Source organism: Mobula hypostoma, chromosome 28, assembly GCF_963921235.1.
Source record: "Mobula hypostoma chromosome 28, sMobHyp1.1, whole genome shotgun sequence".
Classification (NCBI taxonomy): Eukaryota; Metazoa; Chordata; class Chondrichthyes; order Myliobatiformes; family Myliobatidae; genus Mobula; species Mobula hypostoma.
Genome location: NC_086124.1, coordinates 14,254,452 through 14,268,028, shown reverse-complemented (window position 1 = coordinate 14,268,028; position 13,577 = coordinate 14,254,452). Strand labels below are relative to the sequence as shown.

General features: G+C 46.9%; 1 protein-coding gene across 2 annotated transcripts in view; it reads left to right on the top strand.

Moving 5' to 3' along the window:
* Positions 1-13,577, top strand: part of nkain1 (sodium/potassium transporting ATPase interacting 1) — an 891,479-nt gene that overhangs the window by 854,301 nt on the left and 23,601 nt on the right. For both annotated transcript variants that reach the window (XM_063035499.1, XM_063035498.1), the window contains one exon: positions 7,010-7,091. In XM_063035499.1, coding sequence (XP_062891569.1) covers positions 7,010-7,091 — 82 coding nt within the window. The remainder of the gene's footprint in view (positions 1-7,009; positions 7,092-13,577) is intronic.

Sequence of the window (13,577 nt, the reverse complement as noted above, 5' to 3'; positions counted from 1 at the left end):
GCCTGCGTCAGAGAGGCATCGGAGAAGCTGGCGCGCAGTCTAACAGCAGGGGACTGTCTTAGTGATCGCTAGACCCTGTTGGACATTGTTAATGCGGAATGCTGCGAGTCTGGTCTGCTGATTTATTGGCAGACGACAGGGGCGGATGGCAGAGGACGAGGCCTCAAGCCGCGGTGTTGCCTGTTCACAGCTGCCAAGGAGAGAGGCATCGGAGTTGGTGCGCTCCACCGGAGGCGGTGTGGCACGGCATCCAAGCTGGAGTCAGTGCTTCCCCCTAGTGTTCTCTTGGCAGAATGCAAGCTGCACCGTGTTCGACTGCAGACAGCTGCAACATTCATGGACTCAGGGTCTTGGACTGCGTTTTTTTTGTGTGACTCTATTTTACTGCTATCTTATATGTGACATGTGCCTTGGTGCTGTACGTGACCATTAGTACTGTGTTTTGCACCTCAACTCTGCCTCGTTTGGCTGTATTCATGGGCAGTCATGTATGGTTGAATGACAACCTTGAACTTCAAACTTGAGTTCCCACTGCCGCAGGATGAAGCTGGCCGTGCATTTTCTCCACTCCTATCTCAACTTGGCTTCCTGATTCTCATTCTTGGACTGCGATATTTTGCAATTGTCCAGATCTATTTATCTGCAGCCCACTGGTCAAGCACAGTTTTTCAATATTGAATTCTTCTTTCCTCAGTTTGATGACCTGAGAGATTGCACAGCCAGTTCTTCTAGGAATGTAATAGGCTGTGGCATCTAGTAGTAGGAAGACTTTTTTTTTTCAATCAAAATCAAAATCTGCAGATGCTGAAAACCTGAAATAAAAGATCGAAGTACATTTATTATCAAAGCGTGTATACTCTATACAACCTTGAGAATCGTCTCCTTACAGGCAACCATAGAACAAATAATCCCAATAGAACCCATTTTTAAAAACTGTCAAACACCCAGAATGCAAAATAAAGAACAAGTCATGCAAACAATAAAGAGTAAGCAAATAACATTCAGAACTAAAATTCACGAAAGTTAGTTCACCTCTGGAGCTGGTCCAGGAGCCCTTCAGTTGCAGGCTACAGCCTCTGTTCGGTGCAGAGACGGGTAAACCTCACCAAGCAGCAAGCTGAACATTGACCTATCCCCTGCCTCCAGCCCCAGCACCCTGACCTTTTCAATCTGGCCTGGCACTTAAATCGGCCAGATCTTGCCTCGTTACTCCCTCTAGGACCCAGGCACTGCTGTTTCAATACGCTCTCAGGCCTAGGCCCCACCAGCTCAATACTGCCTTGCCTCGCCTTGGAACTGGCACGTCAAATCATCTACAAGTTCGCTTCAGCAATGCCCAAGTATTGATTCGTTCCTTGCTCTCGGGCCTAGGCCCCGCTGTCTCGATTCGCCCCATACACACCATGCCACGACCGTTCTACACCTTTGAGATGTCAGTTCTCACCACAGGAATGCCAGGCTTTTTCAGGTAGTTCAAAACCTCTTGCCAAAAGGGAAGTTACAGGCCATTGATTGCAGTGATCATTTACCAGAAACATTCGTGATTAATAAACTAGTTAGTAGTTTTGTTTGCTGCCAGTAAGGCGTCACTGTGTTTCACCAGCGCCATCCTAAACTGAACTGAAAACGGAGAATGCTGAAAAACTCAGCAGGTGAGGCAGCATCTGTGGAAAGAGAAATCGACTTAAAGTTCCAAAGCTCTTGATATATCCTTGTAAGCGGAACAAGTGCTACACATGCCCTTACACTTCCTCCCTCACTACCATTCAGAGCCCCAGACAGTCCTTCCAGGTGAGGCGACACTTTACCTGTGAGTCGGCTGGGGTGATATACTGTGTCCTGTGCTCCCGATGTGGCCTTCTATATATTGGCGAGACCTGACGCAGACTGGGAGATCGTTTCGCTGAACACCTATGCTCTGCCTGCCAGAGAAAGCAGGATCTTCTGGTGGTCACACATTTTAATTCCACGTCCCATTCCCATTCTGACATGTCTATCCATGGCCTCCTCTACTGTAAAGATGAAGCCACACTCAGGTTGGAGGAACAACACCTTATATTCCGTCTGGGTAGCCTCCAACTTGATGGCATGAACATTGACTTCTCTGACTTCCGCTAATGCCCCACCTCCCCCTTGTACCCCATCCGTTATTTATTTATATACACACATTCTTTCTCTCTCTCTCCTTTTTCTCCCACTGTCCCTCTCACTATACCCCTTGCCCATCCTCTGGGCTTTCCCCCCTCCCCCTTTTCTTTCTCTCTAGGCCTCCTCTCCCATGATCCTCTCATATCCCTTTTGCCAATCACCTGTCCAGCTCTTGGCTCCGTCCCTCGCCCTCCTGTCTTCTCCTATCATTTCGGATCTCCCCCTCCCTCTCCCACTTTCAAATCTCTTACTAGCTCTTCTTTCAGTTAGTCCTGACGAAGGATCTCGGCCCAAAACGTCAACTGTACCTCTTCCCAGAGATGCTGCCTGGCCTGCTGCGTCCACCAGCAACTTTTATGTGTGTTGCTCTTGATATGTTCAATCTGTTTCCCCTCCATGGGTGCTGCCTGACCTGTTTAGTATTCTCTATTTTATTTCAAATTGGAGCATCTGCATTTTTAAAATTTTTTTATTGAATTATGCAGAGAACAATACTAAATGCTTAGATGACAGTGTATATTTTAAGACATTTAGAGAACATATTTGGTGCTAGTAACATGGTAAGTGTTGGATTGTTGGTAAAAACCTATAATAGATATACATCAAACAATATAACAATAATAATAAGAAGAAGAAGCACTTTATTGATCCTGAGTGGGAAATTATTTCATTACAGCAGCAACATTTAAAAATACACTCAGCAGTGTGCAGACTTAACAAACAATAAAGTACAGAAGAATAATATGCACATTAATAATTTACCATATACAATAATAATGTACAAAATAATAAAGCAGAAGCTATTGTATACTGATATGATAGAACTTCATGCTTACTTAAAGGAGCATTATACTGGCCAGAACCCTGATATCGTCAGCCGAGTTGGATATTCCTGAGATCATCTATTTCCGAGGTTACCCCCTGAAGTTGAGGATGGCATCCGTTAGGTTTGATGTATCTTCAGAGGAGCTCCATGCTGGACACAGATCTTCTTCAGTGGTCAGGACATATTGTCACAAGGGAGATCTGGGTTTTCGGCATCTGCTTGGTCACCTCTGCTTCCTCCACCGCTGCAGTTCCAGCTCAGCGTTCAGTCAGTGGATTTGGAAGCGGAACGCGCCGGGATGGACCGCATCGAGCTGTTTGCTCGTCCCAACCTTCAGCTTTGCCATTAAACCGTTTCTTTTGGCTGCTTTTAGGCCTATGGAGGGGCTGGGGAGAAGAGGAAGTGCTGAGGGAAACATCTGAGCACATTGGCCTATCCAGCAGAGTTTATTCCTCAAATAGAGGTCTGGAATTTCTTCAGCTGATGATCCTAGCCACTGCAATCCTTGCCTTGTCCTCTTAGCCACTGGTGATGTCACCCTATCACAAAATGACCTCAGTTAGGCAATTTATTACACAAATCTTAACTAATTCGGATCTCGCACTTTATTGCCTCCATACAAGTATTGACGTAAATTTTGTTGACTCTGGACCAATAACTTAAATCATGCATGCTTGTTGGCCCCCTTTGTACCAACGTTCCCCTCAGACCACCACTCCAACCAACATAACCCTGAAATCGGGGATTTCTCATGGGCCAAATTATTGATCCTTCTCCCCGCCCCTGACGTGGGGGTCTCCCTTGTGATAGTTCTTCTTGCTCTGCATTCAGTGCCCATCATTCTTATTCGCTTTCCTCATCAGTTCAAAAATGTGTGTTTCGATTTTGTTGGTTTTGGCCTGTCTGGATAACCGGTCTCAGTTTTTCATTGGCTCTGATCCAAGGCAGCAACATTGTATTGCCCTTCTTGCGGATAACGACTTGTACTTCATGCCCCTTTCCTTGTCCTCCCAGAATCAGACCAGTTTGAGCCAGTTTAGCCAAATCGGTCAATTGCCCGGCTCAAATTACTTCAGGTCACAGTGACCGACTGCCCTACTCATAAACCTGCAAAGTCTATCTACCAAAGAATATCTCACAAACAGCTTCTCACTTGGAATTGGTCCCTAGTTCGTCAGATTATCTATAGGGGCCTCATTGTGTCCTCTTTAAATTGCTTTGATCCAGCTATTCCTGAGTGAACACCAGTTCACAAAATGGAGGATGCAGAATGTGCTCACAAAATGGCAGCCTGCATGCCTTGCACTACATGGCAACACCAAAGACAAAGCAACACACACAAACACACACACACACACACACACACACACACACACACACACAGTAGCGTAGTGGTTAGCACAACACTTTACAGTACAGGCAACCTGGGTTCAATTCCCACAGCTGCCTGTAAGGAGTTTGTATGTTCTCCCTGTGATGGCGTGCTTTCCTCCCAAATTTACAGCTCGATGCGGTCTATCCAGGTGTGTTGCGCTTCCAAACCCACTGACTGAACGCTGAGCTGGAACAGCAGCGGTGGAGGAAGCAGAGGTGACCAAGCAGCTGCCGAAAACCCAGATCTCCCTTGTGACAATATGTCCTGACCACTGAAGAAGGTCTGTGTCCAGCATGAACACAGAAAATTTACAAGGATATTGTCAGGACTTCAGTTATAGGGGAAGGTTGAAAAGATTAGGCCTTTAGTCCCCAATGATCTGATTAGATTATGAGGACATGCAGTCCTCTTTTATTGTCATTTAGTAATGCATGCATTAAGAAATGATACGGTATTCCTCCGGTGTGATATCACAGAAACACAGGACAGACCAAGACTGAAAAACTAACAAAACCACATGATTATAACATATAGTTACAACAGCGCAACAATACCATAACTTGATGAAGAACAGTCCATGAGCATGGTAAAAAAAAGTTCAAAAGTCTCTCGAAAGTCCCACATCTCACGCAGACGGGAGAAGGAAGAAAACTCTCCCTGCCACGCCCAACCACAGTCCGACTCTGAGTCGCCGGAAAACTTCAAGCTCTGATCAGCCCTCCGACACCGACTACCGAGCACCACCTCTATCCGAACGCTTCGACCTCAGCCTCGGTCGCCAGCAGCAGGCAAAGCCGGGGATTTTGGGGCCTTCTCTCCGGAGGTTCTCAATCACACAGTAGCAGCGGCAGCGAACCGGACATTTCAGAAATAAGGGGAGATTTGATAGAGGTAAACAAAGTTAGGAGGGGTAAAGATAGGGTGAGTGCAAGCAGGCTTTTTCCACTGACGTTGGATGAGACTACAACTGGAGGTCATGTGTTAGGGGTGAAAGGTGAAACCTTTAAGGAGAACCTGAAGGGGAACTTCTTCATTCAGAGGGTGGAACAAGCTGCCCGTGGACGTGAGTTTGCTTGCAACATTGAAAAGAAGTCTGGATAAGTGCATGGATGGGAGAGGTTTGGAAGTCTATGGTCCAGGCGCAGGTCAGTGGGACTAGGCAGGATAACAGCTCAGCACGGACTAGACGAGCTGAAGTGCTCCATGACTCCACGACTGACTGCTCAGTGGGTTCTGAGGTGACAGAGGAGGCCAGTGTGGAACCAGGAGTGAGCTGGTGCACAGTTCGTGACTTTGCTGCTAGCGACAGCAACGTTGCAGGGAATTAAGGGCTATGGGGGAAAGGCAGAGAGGTGGAGATGAGCCCATGGCCAGATTGGCCATGATCTTAATGAATGGTGGATCAGGCTCGACGGGCCGGATGGCCGACTCCTGCTCCTATTTTTTACGTTCTTATCTCTCCCACCTATTCTACATAGCAGGTTTGGTGCGCAGCACAGGTTTACTATCTTTTGCTCCGTTGAATTTTTGGGCGATCTTTAAGTGAAGCACATGGAGGATCAAAGAGATTAAAGATAAGCTTTATTCGTCACAAGTACATCGTGTCAACGGCCAACACAGTCTGAGGTTGTGCTGAGTGGCCAGGCCAGAAGTGTTGCCGTGTTTCTACTGTCAACGTACCTACCGACTGCCCGTTACACGCCGCTGGAGATGAGGGTCCTCCATCTCTGGCAGCTCCCAGGTCCTCCCCTCCGACCTTCACCACCCTCAGCCGCGCAGGCTCCGGCCGGAGACCCAGGAGCACGTAGCTTTAGAAGGATTCTTCACTGCTGTCTCCGCAACAGTTTTGTTTGACCCGTCGGGGCTGTTAACCCTGAGCTGAACCCCCGAACCTGGAGGACCGGTGGACCACTCTTAGTCTGACCTCTACCCTTTGACCTGTTTGGCGCGGGTGACCCTTACCAAGAGCCAAAGCATAAATCTCTGACTCCAGCCAACATAGCCCTCCAGGTCATTGAGGCTCGCAAGCCTCCAAACCCAACGACAAGGTTCCGGTCCTCTCGGAGGAAGTGCTAACATTGCAGACCCACAAGTTATTAACTCTAACCTGTATGGCTTGGAGGAAACCAGAGCACCAGTAGAAGCCCACGCGGTCATGGGGAGAACACACAAACTCCTTGCAGGCAGTAGCGGGAATCAAACCCCCTATCTTAGAGTTGGTGCTGTAAATCTTTATGCTACAAAACCGTGCTGCCCCCTACAGTACCAGGCCACGGTGCATTTTTTTTTTTGCTTCGCTGGTCTAGTGCAGAGTGCAGATTTAATATATTTTATATTTGACATTTTTACCATTTTTTATGGTGGATGCTGGTACAAGAGTGTAAACAATTGTAAGATGTAACTGAGAAAGGGAATCAAGGCAGAAATTTAACCCCTGCATTCATCCAATGGGTAATAACAAGCAAATAACGCACACTTCTGAAATTGTATGTTAACGCAGTCCCGTTACAGTGATGGAGTCAAATGCATAGATGCCACCGAACTACTGTATGTGTTTATCGCAGGGGATAAAGTTCTGTTTTGTATTATCCTCTTGGAAATTATCAAATATTCTCCTCCTAAAGGACAATGATAGAATGATCGTTTCTCTCTGTTTACAGTTGATTTCATCGCAGGATTTGATTCCTACGGGTACCAAGCCCCTCAGAAGACCTCTCATTTACAGCTGCAGCCTCTGTACACGTAAGTGCTTCACACGGTGAGAAAGGGCCCAACTCCACCCCCCCACCAACCACTTGTTTACGTCTGGTGCAGACCCTCTGGGGGAATGCTGTCCAGGATAATAATCCTTTTTTTTTATCTTTAATGCCTGTCTGGGAGAAATGTCTTTAATTTTATCACTCCCTCTGCTGTGATGGCAGCTGTTAATTGGTATTCTTCGGGGAACAAGGGAAGTTCAGACCCAGGGGAGCTCTGGATATCTTAAGTACAAGAGTAGTGTTTGTAAGTACTCTGCTAACATCTCCATAGTTGATTAGAACAGTGCCACTAAGGAACTGGACCACACGTTCAAATTTTATTATCAAAGTAAAGATATGTCACCACATACAACCCTGAGATTCATTTTCCTGCGGGCGTAATCAGCAAATCTGTAGAATAGTAACTATAACAGGATCAATGAAAGATCAACCAGAGTGCAGAAGACAGCAAACTGTGCAAATATAAATAAATAGCAATTGATAACGAGAACACGTGATAAAGATTCCTTAAGGTGAGATCATTGGTTGTGCGACACACACAAAATGCTGGAGGAACTCAGCAGGTCAGGCAGCACCTCTGGGAAAAAAAGTGCAGTCAACATTTCTGGCCGAGACCCTTCGGCAGGGTTGATTGTACTTTTTTCACAAGATCACAAGATCACAAGACAAAGGAGCAGAAGTAGGCCATTCGGCCCATCGAGTCTGCTCCGCAGCTCCCCCATGAGCTAAACTATTCACCCATCTAGTTCCAATTTCCGGCTTTTTCCCTATATCCCTTGATACCCTGACTAATTAGATCCCTGTCAATCTCCTCCTTAAACACCCTCAATGATCGGGCCTCCACAGCTGTATGTGGCAACGAATTCCACAAATCCACAACCCTCTGGCTAAAAAAATTTCTCCTCATCTCTGTTTTAACTGGGTACCCTCTAATTCTAAGACTATGGCCTCTTGTCCTGGACTCACCCACCAAGGGAAACAACCTTTCCACACCTACTCTGTCCAACCCTTTCAACATTCGAAATGTTTCTATGAGATCCCCTCTCATTCTTCTATATTCTAATGAATACAGTCCAAGGGCTGACAAACGCTCCTCATATGTTAGCCCCTGCATTCCAGGAATCATGGATGCTGCCTGGCCTACTGAGTTCCTCCAGCATTTTGTGGTTGTTGCTCGGATTTTATGTGTGGGCACGTGGCCAAGTGGTTAAGGCATTGGATCAGCGACCTGAAGGTTGTGAGTTCGAGCCCAACCGAGGCAACGTGTTGTGTCCTTGAGCAAGGCACTTAATCACACATTGCTCTGCGACGACACCGGTGCCAAGCTGTATGGGTCCTAATGCCCTTCCCTTGGACAACATCGGTGTCGTGGAGAGGAGAGACTCGCAGCATGGGCAACTGCTGGTCTTCCATACAACCTGTCCAGGCCTGCACCCTGGAGAGTGAAGACTTTCCAGGCGCAGATCTATGGTCTCGCAAAACTAACGGATGCCTTAAACTGCTTGGATTTCCAGCATCTGCAGATTTTCTTTTGTGGGAACATCTCAATGGATGGGCAAGTGAGTGTAGTTATCTCTTTTGTTCAAAAGGCTGATGGTTGAGGGGTAGTAACTGTTCTTGAACCTGGTGGTGCAAGTCCTGAGGCTCTTGTACCTTCTACCTGATGGCAGCAGCGAGAAGAGAGCATAGCCTGGGTGGTGGGGATCTCTGATGATGTATGCTGCTTTCTTACGGCAGCGTTTCATGTAGATCTGCTCAATGGTTGGAGGGCTTTACCAGTTCCCTGTGGTTTCCCCACCCCTCTCCGGCCAGACCCATAATCCAAATCAGGGCCTCATGGTGTCTCACCCAGCTGAGCTGCTGTCTCACAGCTCCTGCAATCCTGGTTCAGTTCTCTCCTTTTGTGCTGTCTTTGTGGAGTTTTCACGTTCTCCCTGCGACCTCATGGATATCCTCAGGGTGCTCCAGCATTTTTCTCTATCCCAAGGACTTTTGAGGTGGTAGATTAATTTACCACCAGTGTGAATGGTAAAATGTGCAGATATTTGACCACAAGACATAGGAGCAGAATTAGGCCATTCAGCCCATCGAGTCTGCTCTGCCATTCAATCGTGGCTGATTTAGGTTCCCTCTCAACCCCATTCTCCTGCCTTCTCCCCATAACCTTTGACGCCCTTACTAATTAAATGCTTATCAAGTCAAGTCAAGTTTATTGTCATTTAACTATATACATGTATACTGTCAAATGAGACAACATTTCTCCAGACCGGGGTGTAAAGCACTGTAGTACGCATGACTCACATTTAACACACAATAACTTAGGGAAGTAAGGATAAAACCCACAGATGATTTATGCATACACACATTGAATATGCCCAGTGATGTGCTGTCCACAGCCATCAGTAGCATGCCTCATCCTTTCCAATCCTGATGAAGGGTCTCAGCCTGAAATGTCGACAGTTTACTCTTTTCCACAGATGCTGCCTGGCCTGCTGAGTTCCTCCAGCATTTTCTGTGTGTCGCCCAAGGTCTGTCTGCTCAGCAAGATTAAGGATCTTGTCCTTAACAGTGTTCTGTCTCCTTGCATTTCCCTACCATGGATAGTTTAAGGGAATTGGGCAAAGAGCTGGTAATGAGATGATTGTAACAAATCTACGATTCAAGACCATAAGACATGGGAGCAGAATTAGGCCATCTGGCCCATCGAGTTTGCTCCTCCGTTCAATCATGGCCAATCCTTTCTTCTTTCTCCCCCTCAAACCCACTCCCCAGCCTTCTCCCCATAACCTTTGATGCCATGTCCATATCAATCTCCGCCTTAAATATACCCAACAACCTGGCCAAGGTTGATAGGTTCTTGATTGGACATGGCATCAAAGGTTACGGGGAGAAGGCCGGGGAGTGGGGTTGAGGAGAAAAGAAAAAAAGGATCAGCCATGATTGAGTGGCGGAGCAGACAAATCCGAATCCAGTGATTTCTGGATTAGATTAGATTAGATTAGATTATGTTATGAGGACACGCAGTCCTCTTTTATTGTCATTTAGTAATGCATGCATTAAGAAATGATACAATATTCCTCTGGTGTGATATCACAGAAACACAGGACAGACCAAGACTGAAAAAACTGACAAAAACCACATAATTATAACATATACTTACAACACTGCAACAATACCATAACTTGATGAAGAACAGGCCATGGGCACGGTAAAAAAAAGTTCAAAAGTCTCTCAAAAGTCCCACATCTCACACAGACGGGAGAAGGAAGAAAACTCTCCCTGCCATGCCCGACCACAGTCCGACTCTGAGTCGTCCAAAAACTTCGAACTCCGACCAGCCCTCCGACACCGAGCACCGAGCACCATCTCAGCCGAGCGCTTCAGCCCCGGCCCCGGCCGCCAGCGTCAGGAAAAGCCGAGGATTTTGGGGCCTTCCCTCCGGAGATTATCGATCACACAGTAGCAGCGGCAGCGAACCGGGCATTTCAGAAGTTTCTCCAGATGTTCCTCCATGCTTCTCACGTCGATCTCCATCAAATCAGAATTGTGCACGGTACCCTATTTAACAAATATGATATCATTTCACCGGAGAGGCTGCGCGCGCTGCGTCGCGCCACCATCTTCTCCTCCCGATTAAAGTCACAATACAACTTTTAGGAATTAAAGCAAACTGTGGGTAAAAACTCAGTGGGTGAGGGTGCATCAGTGGAGGGAAATGAACAGTCAACACTTGGAGTTGTCACACTTCATCAGTCCACGTGAAGGTTCTCGAATCAGACCATCGACTGTCCATTTCCCTCCACAGATGCTGTCTGACCTGCTGAGTTCTTCCAGCATTTTGTTTTTTCAAAGTTCAAAGTAAATTTATTACCAAAGTACGCATTTGCAACCCTGAGATTCATTTTCTTGAGGGCATACCCAATAAATCTACTGAATAATAACCATTACAGAATCAACGAAAGACCGCACCTTCTGGGGTGTTCCGCCAGTGCACAGAAGACGATAAACTGTGCAAATCTAAAACAAAAGGAGTAATAATAATAAATAAATAAATATCGAGATCATGAGGTGACGAGCCCTTGAAAGTGAGTCATTAGGTTGAGGGAACAGTTCACTGAGGAGGCAAGTGAAGTTGAGTGGTTAGCCCCCTTGGCTCAAGAGCCTGATGGTTGAAGGGTAGTAACTGTTCCCGAACCCGGTGGTGCAAGTCCTGAGGTTCCTGTACCTTCCTCCTGATGGCAGCAGTGAGCAGAGAGCGTGACCTGGGTGGTGGGGGTCCCTGATGATGGATGCTGCTTTCCTGCGACAGCATTTCACGTGCTCAGTGGAGGGAAGAGCTTTGTCCGTGATGGACTGGGCTGCATCTGCTACCTGTTGTAGGATTTTCCATCCATCTTTCATTCCATCCAGTCTCCAGCATCAGTAATTTCTTGTGTCATTATTTAAGGCTTTTTTTTTTTGCAAGTGTTCCCTCAGATTTGTCCTCATCCCTCAACACAAGAAGAGGCTGAGGGAGCGTAAGGGAGCACTGAGCTGAAGATAGAGGAGCACTAACTTTCAGAACTAACATGAAGGGACTGAGCTCCCTCAGAACCTTTCAAGTCTGCTGAATTACAGAGGTCTTATTGTCCTTGAACAAAGGGTGACAACCTCCCTTACACCCACCCTCCACCCCAACTCATAGAAACATAGAAAACCCTACAGCACAATACAGGCCCTTCGGTCCATGCTGTGCCGAACATGTACTTACTCTAGTAATTACCTAGGGTTACCCATAGCCCTCTATTTTTCTAAGCTCCATGCACCCATCCGGGAGTCTCTTAAAAAACCCTATTGTTTCTGCCTCCACCACCATCGCCGGCAGCCCATTCCACGCACTCATCACTCTTTGCATAAAAAACTTACCTCAGACATCTCCTTTGTACCTATTTCCTAGCACCTCAAAACTGTGCCCCCTCGTGTTAGCCATGTCAGCCCCGGGAAAAAGCCTCTGACTATCCACACGATCAATGCCTCTCATCATCTTATACACCTCTGTCAGGTCACCTCTCATCCTCCGTTGCTCCAAGAAGAAAAGGCCGAGTTCACTCAACCTATTCTCATAAGGCATGCTCCCCAAACCAGGCAACGTCTTTGTAAATCTCCTCTGCACCCTTTCTATGGTTTCCACATGCTTCCTGTAGTGAGGCAACCAGAACTGAGACTCCAAGTGGGGTCTGACCAGGGTCCTATACAGCTGTAACATTACCTCTTGGCTCTTAAACTCAATCCCACGGTTGATGAAGGCCAACGCACCGTATGCCTTCTTAACCACAAAGTCAACCTACGCAGCAGCTTTCAGTGTCCTTGAGTGTATGTAGATTGGTAAATTAATTGTAAATTACATCTATTGTGTAGAAACAGGAGGGAGTTAATAGAATTATCATAGTCAAAGAACACCACATCACAGAAACCTTTTAGCCTGCTTAGTCAGTGCCAAACTACCTAGTCCCAGAATCCTCGATACCCTTCCCATCCATGTACCTGATTTTTTTTTTAAGCGTGTCGTACCAGACATTTAGCCATTCTTGTCTGGCACGTGGTGTCGGGATTAACCGGGTCACGTTATGAATGTTCCTGACTTGACCCTTGTATTTTTTTTACGAGGTCGAGTGGCCAGCTCGACACTCAACCCGGCACGGATGGAAAGTGTGCTCGGGAGTGGCCTGACCTGGATTCGAACTCGGGAACCCTCGCTCCGGAGTCCGGTGCTGATCTCACTGCGCCATCAGCTAGTCAAGTTCCTCTTAAATTTTGAAAGCGAACCCAAATCCAGCACTTCTGCCAGCAGGTCATTCCACACTCTCACCACCCTCTCAGTGAAGATGTTCTCCCGTCATGTTCCCCTTAAATAATTCATCTTTCACCCTTAATCGAAGACCTCTCATTCTATACTCATCCAAATGCAGTGGAAAAAGCCTGTTTCCATTTACTCTACCTACACACCTCATAATTTTGTTTACCTCTTTGAAATCTCCAGTCAGTTTTCTATGCTCTAGGAATAAAAACCTAACCTATTCAACCTTACCCTATAACCCGGGATCCCAAGTCTTGCACTCATCCTTGTAACTCCCTCAATCCCATATTCTCTTACCTGGCTGTATCCTTCCTTCCTGACACGGGCCCCGCGTCCAACTTGTTCCACCTGCAGGAGGTGCGGGGAACTGAGGGGCATGCGTCTGTTTAACAACTCCTCTCTTCTCCCGGCCTGTTTCCCCTAAGCACTCCCTGTTCTGGTGTGATGCCATAACAAATTACTGTGCTTCATAAAGAAATTAGTAGCCTGCCCGCATGACGCTGCAGGGTGAGATGTTGAAGAGGTTTCGTTTGAAACTGAACCCCGGCTGTAGGCTGGCTGAATAAGGCCTTGATCGTGAGAGGGCTGTCACATAAATGAGGCTTTTTAAGTCCGCAAGGGTGCTGAGGGCCT